Genomic DNA, 27,885 nt, shown 5'->3' on the forward strand with positions numbered 1-27,885 from the left:
GCTCTGCCCCTTTGCTTTATGGTCTAAAATTTGGATGAAAGAAGAACTACAGTTTACTATTGAAATAATGGAAGACTGCCTTAACCTTGATAAGGTGATGACTATTCCCTCGTTTCGGTATGTGAAGGACATATTTTATGATAATGGGCTAGGTGAGTTTTATGAACACCCGACAAATATCCCCGTAAATGCCAAAGGGATAATCAAGAAGCAATACGGGGACTGGGCACATGTGAAACATTTTCAGCAAGAGGCGCTTGGCCCGAAATGTGCCTTTTTGTCTAACCAGCAGTATTATCTATCCTTTTCTACAAATTGTTTTTATTTAACCAGATTTCGCCTTTGCACATTACACTTTTTGCTTGCTTTTCCTAGACAAACCGGGTGGGTGGAAACCCTTTGTTTCTGTCCCTGTGATAACAGTACTCCCCAGAGCACTATGCACCTTACAACCTTTTGCACACTCTAAGATGATCCGAGAAGGAGATTTTTGAGACCAATGCCAAAACATATCTCTCCATGTACATACCTAGAGGGATATGAGTGTTTGCAACTAATGGAAAATTCTACTGTTTGTTAAGCAATGATGAATTCATTAAAGTAGCACTGGGTATTAGGAGAAGGTATGGAATGTAGTAATTGAATCGGGTAAATGTAAATGTACATGTATTTATATAGCGCAAATCACCCACGTTGCAGGTATCTAAGCGCTTGCTTAGGGAACCCGTCGTGGTATTCCCCAGTGAGATAACCCCGGCAGGGTATCCACAAGGTGAAAGCCAGGCATCCCGCCGCGAGGGGCCGTTGTGGAGATTAAGCAAGCTATTGCCCAGAGTTGCAGTTTGTGAACCCGTGAGTCGAGTAGGCACCGGAGCAAGAATTATCGAGTCCGTGGAATTATTGAGCCCAAGCCCTGTCGAGGCGGGGAATTGAACCCTGGTCCAGGGCCGATCTCAGCTTCCGGGTCTGCCGCCTCTAACCCTTGAGCCACACTTGATGAAATGATTTTAGTCTATGGAAATTATAATGTTCTTAGCATAATTAGGGTTTTAAATTCCCAGGCGAACTATTTCTTTTTTTGGCTTCAAAGATAAATATGGTCTTCTTCTCAAAATGCACTTAGCGCTTTATGTATAATGATAACCTAGCTTGTAAATGAACTTTACATGAATTTGTATTATTTCCAGCCGTGATAAATTATTTATATCCCAATCTGATGATTATGATAAATGTTTTAACGTTTTTATACTTGATGTATTATAGAATGCTTTTATGGTTGTTTACTAACCGAATAAAGCTTGTTTTGATTGATTGATTGCATTGTCAGCCAACTATTACAGAGCACTTCCTTTAACAAAAATCAAGGTCAATTAGATTTGTCAATGCTTGTTTATAATGAAATTAAAAAAAATATATCAAGTTAGGTGTATTCTATGTTGTGCGCTTACATTTCTTATTCAAGTCTGCTGTTAGAAAACGAGTACATTAAAACGCAGAAAAAATGTTAGCCTAACATACAATGATAAAAAAATAAATGTGAGTGAATTTATGGCATACCAGAAGCACATGGCATCAGAGCTGTAACCACTTCGTAGGCAACAGGCAGCACCACCTTTGGATCAAGAACTATCCCATCTTCGCTGAAGAAATCTCCAAAAGTCCATTCCTCGTAAACATCTCTGTCTGACTCAAAGGCTGAATTCTACATGGACAATTGAAACCAAGATACTTCATATTGCTTACAATTATTAACAATATATATATGCTTATTTAGATGATTTTAATCATGACAAAATCAAATGAATCATTACTAAAACAAGATCATGCAACGATTTACATATTACAGATCATTTTCTGGTGAAGTAACCCATAAATGTGCGCCACCAAGTACCAAAGAAGTTCTGTATTGTGCATGTGTCCCAATTTGAATTGTGGTAAGTGCCGTAGAGAGCTCAACAGAAGCCTTCTTCAAGATGGAACTAAAGAGACTGGTAAAGGAATGAGTCTTTACCACCTTTAAAGTGCCCATTTCGTACACAGGGCATGTATCTGGGCCAGTCTGATACTCAGCACCTCTAATCAGAGAAGCATATAAACATGGATCTTAATCTAGCCTGGTGTAGGGAAAGTGAAAGCCCGACTTTTGACTGGGACCTACATTAAAATCTTGAGGGCACTAGTTCTTATACCAGTTTCCATTATGTATGTAATGTGTTTATTTTAATTTTATTTGTGACATCTGTGAGGTCAAGTGCACTGCACTGTATTTTTGGGGCTTTTTCACTATAATATTCTTTCAACTGAGGTATATTAAAATAATTTTTTAATCTAACCTTATTTTTTGTTCAGATGTGCAGATTACCAAACTTACCTGCCTTTAACAAAGGTTTTACAGTGATTTTAAGGTTTTGTAGTGATCAATCAGGGGAATTATAAGCCTTCTTGAAGGTGTACAGGGAGGGGGCGCGTCTGATGTCGGTGGGGAGCTCGTTCCTGGTCTTGGCCATGACACAGGAGAAGGATCTTACCCCTGCTCTGCAGATGCGCAGGGTTTCGGTGAGGAGGAGGTTTTGTTTGGGTGCGTGGATGCACTTCTATTCTCAGTTCATATACACCAAGTGCCTGCTGAGCGCAGCTGAAAGTCCTGGTGTAAAGAATGACCTGCTCAGAGTCCTCTGCCCACTCTCCATGGCCACTGAGCTGCTGTGTCATATGCCCAGAGCTTACTGCACAGGGTTCAAAGTCATTTCCCTTGCCCACTCAAACTGGACATAAAGCTTGCCGCACAGGAACTTCAATCGGGCAAACCAGAGATGGATGCAGGCGCTCATATTGTCAAAATACCTTTATCTTTAACCTTTCAAAACCAAACCAAATTCTTTTAGTTGCATAAGTATCTGAAAACATACTGAGTATATTTCCAAAAACCACAAAAAGGGCTTACTGTGAAGAACAAGTTACTTACCTTTGGTAACACCTTTTCTGGTAGAGACTGTACCTAACCACTGATTTCTCAACTTTTGAATAGCCCCAAGGCCAGACTGGATCTGGAGACTTCATTAGCGATTCCTTTGTGCAAGGGTAGATGACTTAGTGCAGCTCCATGTTGGATCCTTCTCACCCCAGATGTGTAATTGGTGACAATACATCTGCACCACCTCCACATGCTTATGTCAGTCTCTTTCTGATCTTTGCCAATGTCGTTGGATGCAGAGCCAAAAGAAATCAAACTATGCCAGTGTTCAAATCTATCGAGTTGGATCTTATTAATGGACTGCATAAGTCTATTCTCAGAATGGGGAGGAAGGTGGGCAGTGAGGAAAATTCGTACAGTCTCTACTAGAAAAGGCAGTACTGAAGATAAATATCTTGTTCTTCTGATAGACTTCTCTAATTACAGATTCCTTGCTTGTGAATAGGTACCAAAGTAGTACCTCCCCAGGTAGTGGATCTGTGGAATTGCTCAGACCTGAAAATCCTGCAGGACAGATTGGCGAAGTGTCCATCCCGCTGGATCTGGCAATGCATGTAGTAGTGCTTCGTGAAACCCAATGGTATCAGCCTTTGCTCTGGTAGAATAACCCATAAACTTATGGGGCAGCTTTTTTGCTTGCCCATAGCAGATCTTAATGCACATCAGATATGTGAGAACCAAATTGAGGTCCCACAACAGCATCATCGAAGGTGTTGGTGAGAACAAGTGAATCAGCCCCTTCCAAAAAGGCATCACAACAGGTGATCCCAACAGGGATGGCTGATCTGGCAAACATAAGGAGACCCAAAAGGCCAAAAAATAACCTTTAACTGTTGCCAAAGCAAGGCCTTGCTAGGTTATAGAAAGACAAAACATTCAGATGTTGGACAGCTTGGCTTGTAAGGGTTGAATTTCATGGGAAGAACACCGGAAAACAAACTCCTCCCAGCGTCCCCCATTTACACTTTTGGTGGAAGACGCCTGGCGGCTAAGATGACAGCAACCACTTCAAGGAGGAAGGTCAAATACCATCAACTATTGCTGTTCAATCTTCACACACAGAGGTGTAAGTTGTGCAGGTTCGGGTGCAAGACACAACCCTGCCCCGAAGGGGCAGCTACATTGGAGACCATGTGCTCATGGCCAAAAGTTCTGCTCAGTCCAGGCCCACTAGAATGATTTGGGACTGACTTATCTTGATCTTTTTCAGTACTCTACACAAGTGAGTAGGGGCGGAAGGGAGTAAAGTAGTCCTGAATCCCAATTCAGGCAGAAAAGTTCTCAGAGGGAGAATCCCAAGGCAACTTCAACATGCAAAACCTTGGATGGTGCACATTCTCTGCAGTGGCAAATAGATTGAGCCAGGGTTTTCCCTATTGCTGGAAGTTGCCCTCCGAGTGAGACTGCCATTCGTGATCCACTAGGCAACGGAGGCCGAGTTTGCCTATCCTGGCATTTAAAGATCCAGACAGGTGCTGAGTGACAAGGGAGATGCCCTGACCATTCAGCCACTTCCAGAGAAGTAGCGCCTTCTGGCAGGCACAGGGCTCACAAAAACAGACTGCCCTTCCACATGGCAGTCGTGTTGTCCATGAGCAACTGCACCATTTCCCTTTTTATGCTCAGGAGGAACTTCTTCAGTGTCAAGACAGTACATCACTAGTAACTCCAGCAAGCTCATGAGAAGATTAGCCCAGTTGCAGCTGCTCCCGAGCAGTAGTGGTGGAATGATTAAAAAAAAGAAAAAATCAGTTACCGCCCAGCCTCTGCCTCTCCTCAGTCCTCTCCTGTGAACCGGCAGCACACAGGCTCCCAGACACCCCTAGCCAATCACGACGCTGCTGTCACCATCATTACAGCAGCGCAGTGATTGGTCTAAGCGCCGTGGTTCGGAGCTCAGACAGGGTGTGGGATCCTGTGCATGTTCTCCACCCAAGCTTTGCAATTCAGCTGGGTCGAGAACATGCTAAGTGCGCATGAATCTTTGGTCAGCTCAAGACGACTGGCTAAACCGTCATGCACACTTAAGTGCACTCACCACACCTCCCCGTGCTGGCTGTAACGGCCGCCAACCCCGCCCGCCTTAAAACTGGCTTCAGCAAGGAAAAATAAAATGATAATTAAGTTGTGTTATTACCATTTTATGTTTCCTTTTTTTCACTGCTGAAAAGCAGTGGGTCGATGCGCCTGCGCCTTAGCAGAGGAGCACCCCTGGATAAGCCTCCACTGGAGACCAGAGTCCTCTGATCTCCACCTCTCCCAGATGATCACCCCAACCATAGGGAAAAGGAGAGGGAGAGGGAAAGGGAGAGGGAGACATGCTGCCGGTTCAGCTGTAGTCTAGCAGCCACCACTGGAGGTCTTTTGCAGTCTCCTCCGACACCTAGATGAAATCCAACAAGTTCTAATGGTGCTGAGCCCATTGAGTGCAACCTGGCGTGGTCCACTAGCAAGAAGGAGGTCAAATAGCCCAGAAGCCTCAGAACCACTCTCACTTAAGTCCAGGACAAAGGTTGAAATAATGGATTATATGCCGAATGTCCTGGACTGGTTGAGACGAAAGAAAGACTCAGAAGAGCAGTGTCATGGATACGTCTGATGAAAGGAAGCTTTTGAGAAGGAATCTGGTGTGACTTCGGCACGTTGATGGAAAAGCCCAATGTTGACGACAGATTAGCGGAGTCATTGAGGTGTGGGAAGACTGGTAGTCCAGATCTCTGCGGATGGGCTCTACCATCACTTCTATGCATACCCACGGTGCACTGGTAAGGGCAAAGGAGAGCACGGAGAACTGAAACTCCTTGAGGCCTACCTCAAACTGCAGGTACCGCCTGTGGTACTGCAGGACGGAAAAGTAAAAGTTATGTGCTCAGCAAGTCCAGCACTACCATCTAGCTGACTGGATCTATGGCAGACAGGACTTGGACCACTGTGAGTATTTGGAACTTGTCCTTCCGGAAGAAGAAGTTCAGAGGGCGAAGGTCTAGAATGGGACAAAGGCCTCTATCCTTTTTCGGAACCAGGAAAAAAAAACATAGGAGTAACAGCGAGTCTGTATCTCCGATTCCAGCATCTCTCTACTGCCCCCTTGGCCAACAGAGCATGAACTTCTCTGCAGAATATGAACAAGTGGTTCTACAGGAGGTTTTGCGGTGCGGCTGATATGACCAGGACAGAAAGGGAAGGAAATATCCATGTTCCACAATCTGGAGCACCTGTTGGCCTGATGTGATGCTTCCCCATCCAGGGAGTTGAAAGGTGACATGACCTCCTACTGGGTGATTGTGTGCCGCCAAGGACAAATTAAAGCTGTTTGGGGTGGCCATATGACGATAGGTTGAAGTAGTGCATTGACTCTGGGGGCCTGAATGCTGTTGGCCAGCTCCACGGTCTCGCCATTAAAAGGGATGAGTAGTCTGTTGCTGCTGAGGCCCTTGTTGGCATTGCTACCGTAGGTATCCTCTCCCACAGACTTGAAAAGGGTTTTGTTGCTTCAGTGACATCTTACACCACTTCAGTCACCAATACAACGTCAGCGCACCCTCTCAACGGCATGAGAGTTTCCAAGTTTCCAGATCTGGTCTGACACCTGGGATTATACTACTGGTGGGGAAATTGCAGATAGAAGTATCCTGCAGATTAAGTTAAGCGGGGAGGATCTCATTGAGAAATTTGCCTTCACCAGGCGAGACGCTTATAGACTTACACAAGGACTGCACTGGGTGGGGGTGGCTCAGCCCAAGGAACATTGTCATTAAGCCTGGGAAGTAGAGTTTTGCTACGCAGAACTCCACAAAGTCACAAAAAACTCCGCAAAGTTCCGCGAGTGGCAGAGTGCCTGCAGCTTGTGCTGCTAATCCTGCTGCTCAATTGGAAATTCTACCTGAACAGCAGCTTGCGCCCGCAAACTTAACGTTCGCGAGCGGGGAAAAAACTTTGCTGCACATCGCGCAGCAGAGTTTTCTGCACTCTGCGAGCTCCGCGGAGTGCAGAAAACTCCACGAACGGAGCGAAGTTCACCGCCTAAGTCTACATAGGATGGAACAAAGTTCGAATCATTGTATATCACCAACATTAGACGCAAAGGCATATTCTGGCTTTACCACTACATTATATTCCTCGCCCCAACAATCATACAATGTGTAACGTAAAGAAATGAGATATTGCTGTGTGTACCCTTTACACCTATTAAAATCTAAAATAAAGTTGTTAAAAAAAAAAAGAATAGGTTGGGCAGTGTTAGAAAGGGAGTAGCATGATGCAGAGCGGGCGGGCCAAACTCCAGAGGACATGTGCAAAGCATCCACGCAGTACACACAGGCGACACACAAGGCACCCCACAAAAAGAGACACCACCAGATTAGGTGAAAAGAATAACTTTTGTATTGTATCCAACATACAATAGCAACCACGTATGTAACCATAGTAGTCTCTGGACTGCGCCAACTGGCGTCAGGGCAATATGTACAAGGGGATTATTTACGTGGCAGGGCCAAATCGGGCCGCTGCCAGAACCATCGCTAAGGGATAAAGGATAAATGAAAAAGGTAAGTCTGTCAGTTTCAATGCTGCAATAAAAACGTAAAGCATTAACTTTAGGCGTAAAAGCACATTATGCATTGCATTCAGCATCCCCTGCCAAAAAGAACAATAGGCGTACAAGGCAGATATCCTAGTATGGAATTCGGCCTCCCCTAGGCATATAACTTCTCGGGGTATAAGGCTATTACCCATGAGCCTCGCATAAGATGTCAGGCCAGCCCATGGGCACAATATACACACACGCCTGAAAGGAACACATTATGAACCACATGCCCACTGCATAACAACCTTTGCATAAATCGCATTCGACTGCACATAAGCAGTAGGGGCAAACAGCATATCCTGTACCAGGCATGGATCATGAGGCATGACATTAGCATGCACGTCAGCACATTAGCATTGGTCCAAATCACCAGCCTTGATGTACCATGAGGCAGGAACCCAGTGTGCATAAAATTGGCATGAACACATTGACATGAACCCCCCCAGGTAACATTCCCTAGGTCTGTGCGCCAAAGACAACAATTCCTATATACCTGGTCAACATAGGCATACATTCATTAAAGGCAACCCTTTGTATCCATGTATATGTCCACCATCAGCAGCATTCTAGATGCATGTACGCCACACCAGGGACATTTCCTATGCAGGGCTTGTATTACACTTCTTCAAATATGCAGCACCCGGGACCCAGGAAATGGGGGCAAACACTTATGTGGCCAGTTTAGACTCTGCTCAGGCTCACGGAGGTCTATGGCAGTTGGAAGTGGGAGTCCCCCTTCTGAGGTTCTCTAATTACACAATTGCCCCCAGTGTTGGAGTCCCCTCCCGGGACACGGTAATAAGAGCTCTGTGGCCCCCAGTCGCTGTCACTGTCCAGCGGGGCAGTGGCGTCCAGCAAAATTAGTTCGGGGCCTGGGAGAGCCCCCACAACAAAACACTGGTCCCGGGTGTGGGCACCGACCCTGTGCCCCGACACACCCCGCAACTCCGCCACACTCAGAAGGATTCCTGCAGGGGGGGCTCCAGGCTTCTCTTGCGGCTGGCAGCAGCTCCTCCAAGCCGGTCTACTCAACCTGCCTGCGGGGCTACCCCTTCCCCTTGGGAGGCCCACAGATCTCTGGCAGTTTGCCTCCGCGGGCGGAGGCTCCCATCCTCCGAGGTCGGGACGGGTCCGGGCTTCTCCGTTCTCATCTGCCGCGGGGCTCTCCTCAGCGTGTGAGAGCCCCGCCCGCGGCAGAGTCTCGCCTGTCTTCGCTCGGGCCTACTCCAGACCCGCGGGCACTGACCGGCGGGGTGGGCTCCCGCTCCGGTCTCGTTCCGCGAACGGGGCTCCCTCTTCACCACGGGAGCCCCGCAGCTGCTCCTTCCGGCTTCTTCCGGCTTCCCAGCAACAGCTTCCGTCGCCCGGCCCCCCCCACCTCCAGGCGGGCTTCAACACATATGCGTCTGCGGTGCCTATTCTTCCCAGCCGCAGCGGTGATATGGGTCAATTCGGCAGTGCGGGGTAGGCACCCGCAAAGAGACACGTACGGGGTAGGCTCCCGCTGCGTTCCAAACACTTGCGGGGTGGGCACCCGCGTTGTCTTAAAGCGGCAATCGGCAGTGCGGGGTAGGCTCCCGCTGCAGTTCACAAGAGGCCGTACGCCCTCGGTGAAACCCGGCCGCGGCGGTGAGTCACGGCGGCAATTATGCGGGGTGAGCACCCGCTGGGTCATTAAGCGCGCCAACGCGGGGTAGGCTCCCGCTGGCTATAAATCAGCACAAGCGCCGCCATGACACGTGGTAGGCTTCCGTTAAATCAATGTCAAAACCACTGGGCAGGCTCCCGCTGGTTTCCAAGCATGCAGGCAGTCTCCTCACGCGGGGTAGGCACCCGCTGCGTTTTTAAATGACACAGGGCCACACAGCGTTGTAGGCTCCATGCTTTTCCTTGGAGGAAAGTAGTGTAAAGCGCTGCAGGAATCAGCTCCTCACCTCCTTCTGGGCGCAGTCAAAGGTGTTCCTCGGCAGTCAGTTAAAGCGCTCTTCTCTTCTAGGCGCTAGGGAGCAGTCGGGACCTTGGCGTAGCGCTCGCGAGGCGCTAGGTCCCACCAGCAGCCTCAGGGACCTAAGATGGCACTCCTTCAGGGGCCAGGTAGCAGAGCAGCAGGCACTACTGGGCAAGGTCAACAGTCAGTGGGCACTCATCAGGACAGGGCGGCAGGCTTTAAAAAACATCCTCCACTGTAGCATGGCACTCCTCCTGTACAGCAGCCTTTACTCCTGCAGTGGGGCTTTCACTAGCCCTGTGGACAGCAGTGGGGTTTCAGTTGGGTTCAAGGTCCAGCACACAGGCCCAAGTGGCGGTACCCCCTGGCAGCAGGTCCCGTCACGTTCATGTCCCTGCTCAGTCTGAGCACATTGTGGCACAGCCCCCTTATTTATATGCCCCTCAACCCACCTACCAGACAGTGCCAGAAGCTTCTAGAAGCCTCTGGGGAAACTGGTTCGAACTGGCTCAGGGGGAGGAGTAGAGCACCCTGGGTGCCAGGCTTTCCCTCCAAAAGCTGGGAGGGCTGGGAACCAAACACTAGACTGCTAACCCACCACAGCCAGGCGGCACCACCCACAGCCATGGCATCCATTTTAAATGCAGCCTGTTACCAGGGTACATTCTTACAATGGGGGGTTAACAAGTGTGCACCATTGCAGTACATTTACTAGGGCATCGCACACCACACATGGCCTATACATTTCCCTACCATGGGGAGACATCCTAAAACAGGGGGGTGAAAAGCAAAAGATTTTGGGAGAAAGGGCCAAGTCCAACATGCGGGCTGGATCTGACATGCTTAAGTCTTATTTGATTTGATTGGTTCCTGTCATGGGCACAAGGCCCAGCCACACAAGCGAGGTACCGTATTTATAGGGGCATTTGGGGGGAAATGGTAGGTGCTGGGAAATGTGTTTCTCCCAGCAGATTCCAGAACTTTCCATCACAGAAATGTGTGGAAAATGTGTTTACAAGGGCTTCTGGATAAGAAGCCCTGGTGAGAGCCACGCAAGTCACCCAGCCCTGGATTTCCCTAGACGTCTCGTTTGAAGAAATGTGCAGGTTTGCTAGGTTTTCTTAGATGCCAGCTGAGCTAGGGCCCAAAATCCACAGCTAGCCCCATTGCAAAAAAAAAAAAAAGGATACATTTTCAGTAGAAATGTGATATGTCCATGGTCTGTTTTGGTGCCGGTCCTGTCACAGGCACTAACCCTACCCACACAAGTGAAGTACCATTTTGATACGGAGACTTAGAGGGGACGCTGGATGGTAGAAATGTGTTGCTCCCTACAGAGTCATGATGTTTTCATCACAGAATTGTGAGGAAAATGTGTGGTTTTAGTCAAACTTTGAGGTTTGCAAGGGCTTCTGGTTAAGAAAACCTGGTGAGAGTCACAAGTCACGCACCCAGGATTTCCCTATGTCTAGTTAAGGTTTGCTAGGTGCTACAGGAGCTCGGGCCCAAAATCCACAGCTAGCGACATTGCAAAAAAAAAAGTATGTTTTTCATAGCCCATGTTGAGCTTTGGGCCCTTTCCTGTCGCAGGCACTAGGCCCACCCACACAAGTGAGTTGCCATTTTTTATCGGCAGACATGAGGGAATGAAGAATAGTATAACATTTGTTATTATCAATTGCATTTATCTGCATTTGAGCCTTCCAAATGTAAACCAGTGTGTAATAAAGAAAACATTTTGAAAAATGCCCTCTATATCACATGCTAGTGTGGGTACTCACAAACTCAAAGATGTACAAATAACCACTACTCCTAAACTTTGTATCTGGTGTCTAGTTCAGGAATATATAGGTTTTCTTGATACCCATGTCTGCGTCTTTATATTTTACATTATGAATTGCACTAAACCCGGTACACAATGAAAACCCATTCTAAGGTGCACTTCAGTTGTTGGCTCAGGGTACCTAGGGTTCTTGGAAAAACTACAAACTCTATATATCACAACAACCAGAAGGGTGTAGCGGAGATAATGCGGTTTTGCTTTTGTAAATTGGCCATCATGACAGGAAGTTAAATATGAAAACGCTGCCACAAATGGACGTTTTTTTTCTATTAATTTTCATTTTTTTTTTTATTTCAACAGTTAGTTTCTTGGGTACACCTTGAGAGGTCTACACAAATTACCCCTTGTTGAACTCCGAATTCGGTCTACTTTTCAGAAATTTGTAGCTTTCCTGGATCACCTATTGGTTTTAGTCCGGTTCCTACCACAAACTGTAGACTGAAAGCACAAAAATTAGGAAAAATAGTCTACCTCTTTGAAAAATGGCAAAAGCGGAGGCTAAAAAAAAAATATATGTTTTTTGATTCAGCTCTGCATGTTCCCCAAAGCTGAGAAAATTGTGACTTTAGCACAGCAAACCTTACATTGATGCCATTTTTTGTAAAAAATAAACTTTTTTGCAGAGCACTTTTTACCTATTTCTCCTAAAACCCCAAACATTAGCTTTATTTTGGCTATTTTCTCAGTCCCCTCCATGGGAATTACAAACCCTGGGTGCCTTTGGTATCCCCAGGATGCCTTTGGTATCCCCAGGATGTTGGAAAAAAAGACCACAAATATGGTGTAAGTAGGAAAGTTTTTGCCTGGTGCTATGCTGTTTCTGACTAGTCTGACGGGGATCCTGCTAATAAGGACCAGAGTCTCTGCTTTCTCCCCTAAATATGTATGGTAAGTACTTAGGTACATCCCAGTTTGGATACTGGTGGGACCTTATCAGTCCCTAGTATATGGTACGGAGGTACCCAGGGCATAGGTACTACAGGGGTCCCCCATGGACTGAAGCATTATGCCACCCATGGGAGACCACTCTAACTATAGGCCTGCCATTTCAGCCTGTGTAAGCTGGTGCTAGCACCACCTAGGAAAGATATAGGTTTCCCTATATCTAGGGTCACTGCACTTAATACCTATGTCACCACTAAAGCAGGCCTTACGATGCTGAAGGCAGGGTGCTCAGTTCTAAGTGTGAGGGTGCCCCTGAATGAGTAGGACACCCCTGCAACCTTCAGAGTCCATTCTCCCAGGTGTGTCAGCCATTACGATATATAGACTGGCCAGGCGTCATTAGACGATTATCTTTAAACTGGCTGTAACGAACCCTGTCATATTTGGTATCAAACATGCTGGAATCATACCCGCACACCAACAGTGTGGGGGGTATGATCCATGCACTTTAAAGCTCCTCCGTGAGGCCCTCAGAGCTCCCGGTACCAGCCTTCAAGACACGGACAGCACAACATGGCTGCTGCCGACCAGAGTCACAATTCTGCGTTCCTGCTGCTGAGCCAAGCTCAAGCTGGAGAAGGCAGAGTAATAGGCATCCTGTCACACGGAGGTGTGACCACCTCCCGGACAGGGTCTAGTGTATTGGGGTTGGGTGGGAGCCCTGGCCAGCACCACTCAGTCTGTTAGCAGGGCACACTTGGTGCCCTCCTTGCATAGTCCACCGCCACCGCTACCACTCTAGCACGAAACTGGACAAAGGACATGGGAATATCCTCCGGAATGTCAGCCCCTTCCCTTGGGAGGGAACCCTGAATCCTCCCAACCCTTCCCTTGGGGTACTCAAGGGCTTAACTGAGGATGAGGCCCTAGATTCATCGTGGGACAAGATTCATTCCAAGATACCGCTTCTTCTTCAACCGTCTGGGCACTCTGGACTTTGCTGGAGTTTGCTCTGGGCATCAAGACTGCAACTGGGAAGACTACTGCTGCTCCTGGTCTCGTCGCTCTGCTAGTCTGCTGCAATGTCTGTGCTCCATACAGGAACCTTCCAAAACCTGTGGACATCCAAGACACCTGAAGGAATCACCCTTGAAGTGGTCCCTTCCCGGCATCTGCAGGCACCACTACTACGCTGACTGGTCTGCTGATGCTGGGCTCCCACAGACTCCGAAAGGCTCAGAAACACAGGTGGTGGTTCTTCACAATCCTCGAGGCCTATCCAGTCCTCTCACCAAGTTTGAGGTCAGTATCCCTAGTCGGAGCCGCAGGAGCCGAACCCCTGTGCACCGCGCTGACTTGCTGTTGCAAAGGCCTGGTGGCTTACTTCCAACAAGATCCTCGAGCTCCAACTAGCCCCAACCTCAAGCATCTCCTGTGATCAAGATCTTTGTCCACACCACATTGCTTGCATCGTGGGCTTGCATCTTTGGTGAGCTGCTCGAGGTCCTCTTGCGACTTCATTGCCTCTGGAGTGTCGGTCCTCTTGAGGGTCTTCTTTGATTTCAGCGGGCCTCCCCAATTGCTCGGGGCCTGCTCTGACTCCCCTGCATGTGGTGAGTCACCTAGACCTTGCTGACCCCGACAGCTTCTAGTCTTCCACAGCCTCGCCTGGTCCGCACAGCTGCAGCTCCAATGCCATCGCCAGCTCTCCGTCAGCGCCCGACATTGGTGGGCATTAAACTTCCGTGCCTCCTGGTCACTCCTGAGTGGCATAGACTCTGTCCTTTCTGTATTGAAATGGGTTCCATCGGACACTTTCACCTTCCCCAGCAGCAGCATCTTCCTGAACTCCTCCATGGAGTTTGATGGCGGTTTCCGACATCACTTCACTCCTATGCACCTGGCTTTCATGGTTTAGGTATCCTGGTTCATAGGACATGGGAATATCCTCCTGAATGTCAGACACAGGTGGGGTGGCTCTCAAACCTTCTGTCTTCCAAGAGGTCTCTTCAAGGTCCACTGAGAAGGGCCCTGCTTTGTTGAAATAGCAATCGCAACTTATGTGGAGCCTGCGGTCGTGTACCCACTCTGCACACGGTGGTGTGGAGTTCCTGGTTACTTACCTCTGGTGGTTCCTTGGGACCCCGGCACTTCTACATCTTTTGGGTATAGACTTGACTTGTGGTTCGGATACCACTATCTTAGTATATGGTTTGGTCTCCCATGGCGACCACTGTGTAACTGTGCTACTTACCTGTTTCATTTGAAAAGTATTGTGTGCCTTGTGTGTATATCTCTGGCTATGAGATATAGGTATGTGTTAGCGAGTGTAATATAATAAACACATGTTTTTATAAATACACTGAATGGTTCTTTTTTACTTAATCTATATCAATAAGATTATGTTCTGGTAAAACAAGCGGCTTTACACTCCTTCTGGACTAAGCCTGAAGGCTGCTCTCCACAGTTACCACTTAGAGAACTTTCCAAGGTTGTCTAAGACCATTAAAATCACCATAAGGGTTGTCTGGATTGGTGCAGGGTGCCCACATACATAAGTGTGCACCATATACCAAGCCAGCTTCTCACAGCTTGGATACCTTATTAAGATTTCTTTTTTTATGGAGGACTAAGTGCAAACCACCCCAAATAGCAACAAAAGGAAAAAAAAGTCTTACCGTTCTAGAGGGAAAGGACTTATCAGCTAAGGGGTTACATTTCAGAGCAGTGGAATCCTAGTTACCAAGGAACTGCTGGTTATGTTGGGTAGTTCTGGGGCGGCAGAAGCTTTGCCACCAGATCCTTCTTATATTTACATGGTGTGATGTCTTTGCCTGTAGCAGTAGGTGCTCAGATACTAAAAAGTTGGATAATTCTTTAATAGTGGGTGTTCAGCTACCAGTTCACATGTACAATAACCACAGTAGCAGATCTATGGGGTCCAGTTAAAAGTGTAGATGTTGTAGCTAAGGATAATGACAGAAACTGCACAGTGGGACTATGTTATCCACCCAGAAGTGGAGATGCAGTAGACCACAAATTACTACAGACATCCACAGTTGTGGGTTTACAGTCCCCCCACTCCCCTCTAAGTGGAGATGTTGCAATCTAATGATAACTACAGAGAACTACAGCAGTAGGTAAATGGGATCCATCCAAAAAGAGATTCTGCAGCCAATAAGAGTGGATGCTTCTTCGGATAGGAGGCGTATGTTTAACATGTTTGTGTCTTCCCTCGCAGCGATAGGAAGAAAGTGGGGTGTCGAAATCTGTTCTTACGCAGACGACACCCAACTAACTGTAATCCTGGATGAGGATGATGACCCCAAGGACAGGCTACTAAACTGTCTCACCGAACTGTCTGACTGGATGTATAGCCATTGACTAAAACTGAACGCAGATAAATCAGAGATGCTGCTGTTCGGGGGACATACTCAGCTGTGGAATAACAGCTGGTGGCCAGCGCCCCTGGGCACCCCCCCAATCCAGACACTGACAGCAAGGAACCTGGGAGTGACGGTTGATAACACTCTGTCTATGAAATCTCACGTGTCAACAATCTGCAGCAAAGGCTTTGCTTTGTTAAAGATGCTCAGAAGAGTCTTCCCCTGGATTCCCACAGAGTGTAGAAGGATCCTCGTTCAGTCACTATTGATGAGCAGGCTGGACTACGGAAACTCCCTGTTTGTAGGCATGGCAGACTACCTCTTTACCAAACTACAAACAGTGCAAAACGCGGCGGCTAAAGCAATCTGTAAGAAAAGAAAATTCGACTCAGCCAAGAGCTGCTTAAGAGAGCTCCATTGGCTGCCAATGAGGCAGAGAGCAACCTCAAAATGCTGTGTATAACACACAGAGCACTACATAACACAGGACCACTTATCCTAAGAAATAGGATTAAGTTTTATGCACCAACTAGAAATCTCGGCTCTCAATTCACAGCAAGAGCAAGAACTACTCGAGTGAAGAGAGCCAGGATGGGAGAGCGAACCTTCTCCCACATAGCAGCAACCAAATGGAATGAGTTGCCCGTGGCTCTCAGACTTACGGACTGCCACCTGTCATTTAGGAAACAATTGAAAACCTTCCTTTTCCCCAAACCAGACTAAAATTGTAGGACTCTGGTCAACCCACCGCTCATCATAGTTATTGCAGCGCCGTGATATCCTACTCAGGATGATTGTTAGCGCTTTATAAGAAAATAGATACATACATTATGCTTTATTTAGCAGTTCCATCCGAGTATTGTAGTTAGATTTACAGATAATGGGAGTATGAAGGAAGAACTAATAGGGGCAAGATTCTGGCACATGGCACTTTACAGGCCCTAAAAGGCTCCAATAGGAAAGACACTACAGAAAGATACGTTTATGCCTCTTTCCCTGCCCTGAACTCCAGACTGTAATCCCGGAAAGAGGTTAAATAGTAGGGAAAGCCAATCAGTTTGAGCACCTGTGTAAACAGGTGTGAAGGCCTGATTGGACGTCCCTGCAATACACCTGAGCAGGGGTCCAATTGAATGCCAGCCTAACCTTAGAAGAGAGGTGAGAGGTGCTAGCATAGGAAAGCAGGACTTGCATAAATCCCTTCAATGAAACTGTGGGATGAAGAGGATGAAAAGACACAAGCATCCATCAACACATACTCACTAGGAACAACAAAAAAATTGTTGCAGGGATTCTGCGGAGTCACAGAACTATGCTTGGGATCACAACGCCTTAGTAGGCAGGGACGGAATCATTCTACCACCAGAATACGCGTGAGCCCAGGACGGACTAGCAATAGTGTCTCACTTACCGTCCTACTCACTCACAGAGGTACAAGTGATTAGACATCCCAGAATACAACAGTCACGACCTTCTCAGGAATCGCAGTTGCAGCACACACCCTTTGGCTCTCAAACTCGTACTAGCCCACAATAAGTTCTGACAAACATGAGGAAAGTTTAAAATGTTTATTTTAACTATCATGCTTTAGTATGCAGTATACGTCCCACAACAAGTAGGAAAATGCCTAGAAGAAATACAGTCATCATAGCAAGTGGTCTGTAAATCATAAAGGGAGCTGTCATTATGTACGGAAATGTAGCCTAACCTCCCTCCCCTTCTACAGAAGTAAAATGATCATATATCAGAATCTGAGTGTTAGCAGCAGATCCGGTACCTTAGCATACACAGATGAAAGTACGACATCTCAGGTGCTGTCACGTTCTTTTCCCTGGAAAGGTCCCTCACAAAGTGTGTGTTATCTATCTGTGCATACCTATATGACAAAGTACATGTTTCCAAATAAAAGCTGCATTTGTGGGATTTGTCTAGGTGCTAGGGCCTGACCAGAACAGAATAACAATGGGCATTATTCGACCTTATCAGACTAGTTACTTACCTTCGGTAACGATGTATCTGGTAGAGACGTTGTCTAGATGCAGATTCCTTAACTTAGAATATCCCCAGGTGTCAGACTGGATCCGGAAATTTGTTGCAGCAGCACTTCTCCCCGCCAGGGGACAGCGCCATACGACCCCGCCCTGACGTCGTCCACGTACATGACGTCAACGAGGTCATATAAGTCCATCCCTGCGCGCTGACGTCAGTTTTCTTTGACGAAACCTTTCCGCGGCAAAACGCGGAGCCACCAACAAAAACTGTGAAAGTATAGAAACAGTGTGCGAGGGATGAAAAATCTGTAAACAAGGAAGATGATGGAGACACCATCATAAAAAACAGAATTAGACACATCCTACATATAAATGAAAAACAGTGAGGATAAAGCCTGCAGGCTAATCAAAGACCCTTCCCTGAGTGCAACAAGGGAAGAGCATCTCAACAGACTGAAACAGACTGATATTGCTATGTAGAACTGTGCCGTTTAAGAAGAACAGAGCACAGAAGAACAGTGCACCGTAGGAGGGAACTGGCCCTTCCCCTATAATAACGAAGGTTGGAATCAGAGCACAACCGACCCCCAAGAGGACGACCAAGAGGAGACCAGGTCCCGAGTGAATAGAAAGACAGAAGGAAGGGAGGGTAACTGGAGAGGAAAATTAATCTACTTGTGCTGCATTACAGGAAGAAGCCCCTCAGCAGAGGTTAACTGTATATGAAAACACTGAGAGGGGAGCCACAACTGAACTCCTGGGAGAGCTAACCCAATGGCAAATGAAGAGGCCAGTGGAGAACACCACCCTTTAAAGTTCTCTCAAAACAGGGAGGCTGGGTGGGCGTTAAGTAATCTGCGGCTAGACAGCGTCTCTACCAGATACATAGTTACGGTAAGTAACTCATACATCTGATAGAGACATGTAGCCGCAGATTCCTTAACTTAGAATAGATCCCACTGCATACCCGAAAGGGAGGTGGGTTTGCAACAGAACAGGAAGCGCCAAGCATCCGATCCAGAGAGAGAGTGATAGAGAGACCACTCTCTGCTTAATGGCGCACGAAAGTACACCGACCCAAGCTCGAAATGAACTTGGAGAGGCAACCAGAGCCTAACAAACCAGCTCATAGAAGGAAGCCGAAGGAGCTGGTGTCAAGAGCCCAAAGGCCAGAGCTAGAACCTGAGCACTGCGTTGGGAATAGCCGGTGGGACAAGAAACATGCCAAGTGCACAGACACAATCCCTAAAAAGAGTAACTAGGGGCAATTAGCATGAATTCTAAACCCGCTGAAGCAGGTAGAAACATGCAGCAAGAATTGGCCTTAGACCTTACAGTGGCTTACACAAAAATCATAAGAGTAACCAACCGGGCAGTATGAAGCCAAAGTGAGAAACAACCACAATATAGACTTGCAGGCAGTAGTCAAGGAACACTGCCATCAGAAGAGCTGTCCCGGGAAGTGGCCAAAAACGCCAAGTTGAACGAATGGTGGGAAGAGTCTCAGAATCCGAGACTAACACCCAAGAAAAGACACGTACTGTGTCAACCCCAAAAGGGAGCATATGGCAAATTGGGAAATCACCCCAGAAAGCAGACGTAAGGAGTAACCTATGAGAAACTTGCAACAACTCAGAAAAGCTTCCCCATACATGGAGATTGGCCCAGACCTCGCAGACTCGAAAAGAGGTGGCGACGTAGGAAGAGGAATACCAAGGCAACCGGCATGAAAACAGAAATGTATAAATATAAAATTATGTACAGATAGAACTAGCCAGGAGCATGAACATGTCCATACCGGATCATACCTAGTACAGTAAGGGGAGGTAGGAACCGTTTTTGAAGAGGACACCATGAAACCTCCCAAAGGAGGTGGATGACCATGGAGTAAGCAGATGGCACCAGGAAAAAACATACAACATTGTACAACGGACCACTAGGCGATGCATGGAGTACACAGGATCTCCAGGCAAAGCTATAAAATAGCATACAAGTACCCCCACATGGAGTATGCATACCCCAAACTTCGGGGAACACCTCTTAGGGCAATAAGGCAAGCCAAAGGAGCACAGTAAAGAACTGAACCTGGGAACATGATTTCTGAGCCGTAAGACATTACCGAGCTGAACCATCAGCTCAATACCCCAGTCAGAGGACCAGATACAGCAACCTGTGGAACACGGCCACAGCAGGCCATCAGGCAGCTCAAAGCAAAACGCATGTTATGTTATGTTATAGCCGTACTTTTTGAGCGCACGGCTACCCAGAAAGGGTGTCCCGGCGCTTTAGCAAAGAGGCCTGACAAACCAAAAAAACCCAAAGGCAGACACGCTACAGTCACGATGATTACTTGGTGAAGAGCACGGTCTTCAGCTCCTTCCAAGGGATGCCAATAAAAGGATAATCACACTTGACTACAGAAAAAGGAAGACATAAGGCTCACTACCCATATTAAACACAGTGTGCATCTAAAGGATGCGAAATGAAAAAGTACCACCATGGAAGAGAAGCCTAATAAGACCTAAGTGGGAAGACGAAAGTCCGCAAGATGCTGGTGAACCACCAACTTGGTGTGAGCATCAAACAGCAAAACCCCATCAAAGGGTAAGTCAACCAGTCGCTTCCCTGAAATTTCAGGAAGACGCTATCTCGCAACAAAGCGTGACGCATTAAGGCAACAGATCCCATTAAGGCAACAGATCCCGCCATAGCTCGGCCAAAAGAATCTGCAGTATCTAAGGCTGAGCAGATTGTGAATTTGGCAAGGTCGCGGCCATCCCTGAGGAGGTGAAGGAGATCGACGCGAGCACCTTCAGAGGTGGCAGAAAGCAAAGACTCTGCAGAGTCCCACAGGGCAGAGGTAGCCCGAGCCAAGACACACACTGTATTTAAGGACCGTAGGGCAGCACTAGTGGATGCAAAGATGTTCCTTCCCCATGACTCAAGCCATCTGGACTCCAGAGAGGGAGGAAGCGTTAGAAGGGGCAGGGAAGGAAAGGCAGTCTGTAACACAAACCCCTGCGCATCAGGATGCGCAAAAAGACAAACAGGATCATGTGGAGCAGGACAGTGGTGGTGAAAAACTGAACGAGCCACTGGGTCACCTGAAGCAGGCCGGACCCAGGTACCCAAAAGGGCATCATAAAGGGAAGCCTCAAAAGGCAGAAGCGGCTCCACATTCCCGGACCCACGGTGAAGGACCTCAAAAAAGGGGTCTACAGATAAAGGGGCAGAAGGGGGTTGCATATTTAAAATGCGGGTGGCCTATGAGACCACTCTCAAAAAAGCCACACCGGCCACGGTAGCCCTCCGCCGAGGGGTCAACAGCTCATCAGTTTGTGAGGGTTGTAGGATGACCCTCCAAAGACACTGAGGGTGTGACCAATGCCCCATGTAAGGGAGTCCCATTGAAGAATGAGGATCCTGATGGGAGTTCCTGATGAGGCTCCACAAATTTCAAGGGGAGGCACTGGCACCAATACCTCCGGTGACTCCGAGCGAGAGGGCGGCACCGAACTCTCTCCAGAGGCCTCTAGAGAAGAGCCTACAACTCTGCGTCGACACAGCACTAAAAAAACACGTGTGGGCGCTGATTGTGCCTTGTCAGGTGCAGACTGGGCTGCATCCGGCATAGAGTCGGCGCCAGAACTATGACAAGCTCCCCTTCCTAAGGAGAAGACGCCGGAGCCGGCGAGGCAAGCTTTCGGTACCACCTCGGCGCCGACTCCGCCTCATCCAGGACAGGCTACGACTCCGGAAAAAGAAACAGAGGCTGAGCCGGGGAGGCAAGCCTCAGGCGCTGGAACGGCACCGACCCCGGCTCCGGACAGGCGGCAGCCTGCCCGGAAGCCCGGGGTGTGCTCAAGGCAGTGCTATGAGCACCGGCAACCCCCTGGGGCGCCACAGGGAGCCCAGCAGGGCTATGCGGTGTTGCAGAGGTGCTGTGGGTCATAGAGGGGGACCCAGCTGGGCCCAGCCCTGACACCACATCTCCCTCCGACGTTCCTGAGGGGCAAAGGCTCAACTGGCGCCGGGGGCAAACCCGCTGGCGAGTCAGTCGGAGATCCCACAAGAAGCGGAGGCCCCAAGGACGGCCCAGGAACGGGAGAGGACCCACGGGAGGCATGCAGAGCCGCGGCATATGCCTTCATCTGGCTCGAGGCGCCCCCATAGCCGGAAAGGGCGGATAGTGGTGGTGGGGGGGGGGGTTACTGTCAGGGGCGCACGTCCGGAACGTTCCGCGAACCAGTGCCCCTGACAACAGAAGAAGAGGAGGTCTAAGACTTCGGCGACAAGCGCCTTGACTTACCAAGCAGCGATCGCCGGCGGAACCGGACAGTAGAGAGACCTGCCGGTGAGGAAAAGGTCGGGTGGGCGAGACTACTCCGACCGGGACAGTTGTGCTGAGAGAAGCTTCATACTGAGCTCCCGCCGAGACTTCGGCTTCAGGTGTTGGCAGGCTTCGCAGTCCGTAGAGTCATGGTGCTCGATCAGACACCACATACAAATAAGATGCGGGTACGTCGCGGACATCTGCCACAAACAGGAATTACAAGTTTTAAAGCCCGAATGCATCGTACAATGTTCCTAATGCAAAGCGTCAAATAGGAGGCCTGAAAACAGGCCAGAGGAACTGCTCACTCCGGATACGCGTTACACGCAGAAAAGAAGGAAACAGACGTCAGCGCACCGGGAGGGATTTATATGACCTCGCTGATGTCACGTACGTGGACGTCAGGGTGGGGTCGTGTGGCCCCCGTCCCCCAGCGCGCAGAGGTGCTGCTGCAAAAAAATTCCAGATCCAGTCTGACACCTGGGGATATTCTCAGTTAAGGAATCTGCGGTTAGATGTCTATCAGATTACAGTGTTCAGACGAAATCCCAGGAAGGAACAGAACAAAAAAACTGCAGAGTTTGTGTGAAAGTACAGTGTGGGACAAGGCAAAATATGTTCATAGAGTAACGTGCGCAAAGAAGGGGACAGTCTGCTAAATGCTCATGCTAGCATAGGGAAAACGACAATGGTCTATACGGAACATATGAGAAAATAAGGTAACCCAAAAAAAGAAAACACTCCACTTGTGTTATGTTAGAGCTTTAACCATGTAGGTCCCCCTTAAATACCAAAGTAAGTGAAAAATTCCAGTAAGGTAATCCTGTTTCTCAATAACTGTAAACAGAACAAACAGGCACCACATTTGGTAACTTACTCCTAACCTCTCATTCATGAATGCTTGCATCACTCTTTACCTTTGAGTATGCGTTGCATCCGCACACCAGTGTTTTCTCTTAATGAGTATGGTTGACTGTGCGAATGCAATCATTGCCGAATACTTCACGGTTTGCCCGTTAGCCAGCGTCACCTGAACTGTAACTAAGGAGCAAAGCTAACCAAAAGCACCCACCAGGTAGAATTTTCTAACTCACTCCTAGTTGCTGCAACATTGCACTTACAGTAACCAATATAGATCTCAACATGCTTTGCCTGGTGCCTTACACGCACCACCGGTTACAACTGCGGTTGTGGCATTAAGGCGTGAACTGCCTGACAAACCCTGTATATGGGAGTTAATGTCATGACCTCCAATTGTCCAAATTTGCAGAGAGGACACTAAAGTGGGGGTGAGATAAAGTCTTACTTGGCTGCCCTGGTGAACGACAGTCTGTTGCTCAAATAAGTTCTCTTTAAAATGTCCAGCACACCTTACATTCTAAAACCAGTACACCTGGAACATTGAACTCCTATTCAACAATAGGGCACGCTACTCTGGGGTTCATCAGTGGACTCAGAGGGAGACAGTGAGGCACTGTTGACGAGCAGAGGAACGCAGCAGACAACCTGTCACTTTAAGGTGGAGGGCAACTTTAAATGTCCTTGATTGCATAAGCCTGCGGAAGATATAAATAATGATTGTAGTGGATTCCGAGAGATTTATTGGTACAATCGCCTGTCTAGGATCTTGAAGAAGACCGAAAATGTGAGCAGATGTAGCTCTATCCATGATGGCCGCTGCAATTTCGAACTGTGCTAGACATATCTGAAAGAAGTATGACTGATTTAGAGTCAAGGTCGCTCGAGTTCCAGCTGTTGTGGTATGTATTTGAATGGCCTGCAACAGAAAGTCCTTGGAGAGGCAAAGCTCCAGATAGGCCTAGTCACCAGCCAAAGAGGAAAGACCAAGATACCCCCAAAAGTTCCTACTCCACCAGGAGGGTCACCCTCCACTGCAGCCCTAAAATGGAAGCGAATGTGGCATGGTCAAGCCAGCGAAATGGAGACAATTTCCACCGGGCTGAACATGGCGTGTACATGAGCAGTTATTGAGTGGTCCAAATAAAAGAATACACGTCTCAGAAAGATAGACACACAAAACACATGTTGATGCGCCACTGCTCTACCCAGCAGAGTTCCAAAGCTGGGATCGGAAAAGGCCTTCGGGACACAGTTGGGGATTGGGCTCAAAGCATGGAAAAGGGTTGATGTCACCCCAGAGCTCTGTTGTTAACCCCTTCAGTGCTGCGCGAATTCCGCTGCGGTGCTGAAGGTTCTAAAGAACCTATGGACTCATGACGGAACGGTTCCGTCATGAGCACAGGCCAACCGACGCTCATGACGGAACCGTTCCGTCATGAGCACCGAAGGGGTTAAGCCAGCAGCCCAGCTTAAAGCCACTCATTACCATCTCAGACCTCATTACCCATGAGCCTCTGCCGAATAGCTGGACTCTTCTCAGTTCAACTAGAGAACTGGGAGCCAGGACACAAGCCTCTGCTAACATGAGGGCAAATAAGAGACAAACTCATGAGAAGTGAGGTTTGCGGCACAATGTGAAAAACACTGCAAACTCCTTGCACTTAGTCAACCCCATATTGTTGAATAGGGATTCATGTGGAGAATATTTGATTGACTTGGAGGAGGTAAATACAAAGCTACTTACAGTTTGGCCATCTTGAAAAAGTTCCTGATCACATGGCACTTCAAGGGGCACTATGTGATCCAACCAGAGCATCGCATTTCTGTCCTGGCCTCAGAATCAAACATTTGAAAATATTTTTTTTAAACTGAGCAGAGATCAAAACAATTACAGAGCCCCAGGGAAGCAGGATGGGGGAATTCCAATTTTAGATGTATTCTCGAGTATTTACCACAAAGTTGAACTTTTTGTAATCGTGCTGGTGCTTAAGAGGAGACTATGCACACCACATACAAAGACCGCTGTAGGAGGTACATTTTCCTAAGAATAAAGATTTTTGCTTAACTTAATATAAATATACTTCATATTACCTTTGAAATAAAGCCATAGTCCTCAATTTGACATTGTTTGTAATATTCTACAGCAGGTTGTGTGTGTTGACAGAGTTGCAATGAATCCAGTAACAGATCTGTGAAAAATAGAGTAATAAGTTAGCTTATTTACACTGTATTTTAAAAATCCACTTAAATTCTTTTTGGTGCAGCACTAACAGAGGTTTTTTGTTTCATTTACAAGCGTAGTAGATAACAGGTATTAATATTAGACAAATTAACAGCATGCTTTTTTAATCAACCTCGGAATGATGGAAGGTTGAGCTGAGTACCTTCCTCCCCTTGGAATCGTAACAACAATTGGCATACATGCACTCTCCAGAAAGGCTGCATTAATTCCTTGTGCTTTACTATAGGTAAGGTAGCTTGTTGGGTTAGTGTGTACACTTCAATAACACAGATTTAACATTTCATCAAACGCATGTTGCTAAAATGAGGGCACTGTGTTATATATTAACTTCTATATATGAAGTTAGATCGCATCAGTTTGGCAAGATGTCTACTTTGAGTAAAGAAAAGTATTTTCCCTATGGGAGATCAAGTTATCTCAGATCCAAACGGAATTCAGAGACCTATCTCACTCAGTCTGCATCACTCACTCAACTCTCAATCTTTGGCTCGGGGAACATTCACCAGAAGGAAAAAACAATAGTTATATAAAAATATACAGTTATTTCAATAAAAAGCATATGAATTCTTATGCAATTCTGATTATAAACATGTACAATAAAAACCACCTAATGTGGAAATGGAGAAAGAATGGGAAAAGACACTAGTATTTGTCTTAATCTTGTCACTTCGGAACCCCTATTTGACAACACTGGGAGGAATTATCTTTCCTTATAACCAAAATGTTTGTTGGCAACTCCGAATTTGACTCTTTATAAATGCGTCGACGCGTTTCGGAAGCCTTGAATGATTATGGCCCCCTTCCTCAGGACAGTATCAGACAATATAAGCGGTGATCTTACAGACGCCGACGAAGCATTCCGGGAATATGTGCCGTCAAATTTAATAAGCCACGAGCGTAAACTACCCGGGTGCACCAAGACATTTAATATACAAAGATCTTCCATCTAAAACAGAACCGGAGACAGGAAGGTCATTCATCTCTATTTTGAAAAGAAAAAATCTTTGTTATACAAGAAAAACTTTTGAGGATCTCGATGGGAAAACTGAAAATGAATGCACAAACTTGAATGACACCGTAATTGAAAATTTCCATCGGTTCCTCTTATATTGAGGAGTTTGGGAAATCGTGAAAATTTAAATACGACCCCATATAGAAAAATAACGGATTCAACCCACCAAGATGTAACTGCATTGGTGATATACAGTGTGTGGAGAAAATCATAGATACTGTCCTGAGGAAGGGGGCCATAATCATTCAAGGCTTCCGAAACGCGTCGACGCATTTATAAAGAGTCAAATTCGGAGTTGCCAACAAACATTTTGGTTATAAGTAAAGATAATTCCTCAAAGTGTTGTCAAACAGGGGTTCCGAAGTGACAAGATTAAGACAAATACTAGTGTCTTTTCCCATTCTTTCTCCATTTCCACATTAGGTGGTTTTTATTGTACAATGTATATGTTTTTAATCAGAATTGCATAAGAATTCATGTTTATTGAAATAAACTGTATATTTTTATATAAATATTGTTTTTTCCTTCTGGTGAGTGTTCCCCGAGCCAAAGATTGAGAGTTGAGTGAGTGATGCAGACTGAGTGAGATAGGTCTCTGAATTCCGTTTGGATCTGAGATAACTTGATCTCCCATAGGGAAAATACTTTTCTTTACTTGATAGTATATTGGTGCTCAATTTCCCTTTGGGTAACAACGAGCCCCTCTCTTTGGATTATAAAGATGTCTACTTTGGCCTGTAGGAACTTGGTTAACAATGATGAGCACTGCTTTGTGATGACATATGCAGAGCAATTGAGATTTTAGATTTTCTAAATTACTCTAAAATAAATGCCAATCACATTACCAAAAAGATCAGGAATAGAAAAATAACACTGCTTATACATTAAATGACATTAATATAGGGCCCGAAGAGGCCCACTTTAATGTCCATTTTTATTACTACCAGTGCAGAGTACTGGCAAGATCCACCACTCTTAAAGTTCTGAGCCCAAGACACTGGTGAAGATCTAGCATGAGGGAGTGGGCTGTTAACCACTGCAGAGACAGATGCAGAAATGTTATAATATAGCATTATCACCCGCTGCTATAATGGCTGTTAAAGACCATGAAGCAGACTTCAAGGCCCTACCCGCACGCAAGGGCCCAAAACAATAAAGAAGGCCTTTTACAACTGGTGTGGTCCAAAAGAGAAGGAGCTATAATTTATTAGAACATTCCACATACTTATGGAAGAATGTTTTAAATTGTATTCTACATTTCCAATGGAACAAACGTCCTATATCACAAAACAAAATACAATTTGTAAACAAATACTGCACAATGGATTAAGAAATACTACAAATACTTTGACCCACCAAAAAGTTGTCCAACCAGTTAGTTAGAAAAATAAAGGTCTGTCTTTCATAGAAAAAAACGTCAAGAACAGTAGATCCAAAGATTAGGGTGTTTTAGTTGATTGGAATGAATAAAAAACAGGTGATTAAAGGATTATTTTAAGCCCAGCAGGGACATACCCAAAACAAAGAGTAAAGCAACTGCCAGATTCTACGGGAGTCACTCGATCTGCGGGTTTGCTTTTATTACAGTGAGTTCTAAAGACAAAGTTGGAATCCATGCAGCGGGAGCTGGGACTTTGGTAAAAAAAAACTGAGCCCAATGCAGTGTTGCAGCCATCTCTTCACAAGCAGAGCAACATGTTAAATGAAAAAGCTAATCCCCACTGTTCGCATAGAAGTAAATTTGTGATGGTCCGCAGAAAGGGGAAAGTACATACAAGATGAAAGATTTTGAGAAAAAGACTGCAGTGTCAGTCACCTCCATGAT

At 46.8% G+C, this 27,885-nt stretch overlaps 1 protein-coding gene across 1 annotated transcript in view; it reads right to left on the reverse strand.

Annotated features, from left to right (window-relative positions):
* The window catches only part of KNTC1 (kinetochore associated 1), a 926,084-nt gene that overhangs the window by 485,707 nt on the left and 412,492 nt on the right, over positions 1 to 27,885 (reverse strand). Inside the window, exons 36-37 of the mRNA XM_086942947.1 lie at positions 24,898 to 24,995; positions 1,558 to 1,702 (exon numbers count right to left, since the gene is read on the reverse strand). Coding sequence (XP_086799073.1) covers positions 1,558 to 1,702; positions 24,898 to 24,995 — 243 coding nt within the window. The remainder of the gene's footprint in view (positions 1 to 1,557; positions 1,703 to 24,897; positions 24,996 to 27,885) is intronic.

This window comes from Lissotriton vulgaris, chromosome 11, assembly GCF_964263255.1.
Source record: "Lissotriton vulgaris chromosome 11, aLisVul1.2, whole genome shotgun sequence".
In the NCBI taxonomy this organism is placed as follows: domain Eukaryota; kingdom Metazoa; phylum Chordata; class Amphibia; order Caudata; family Salamandridae; genus Lissotriton; species Lissotriton vulgaris.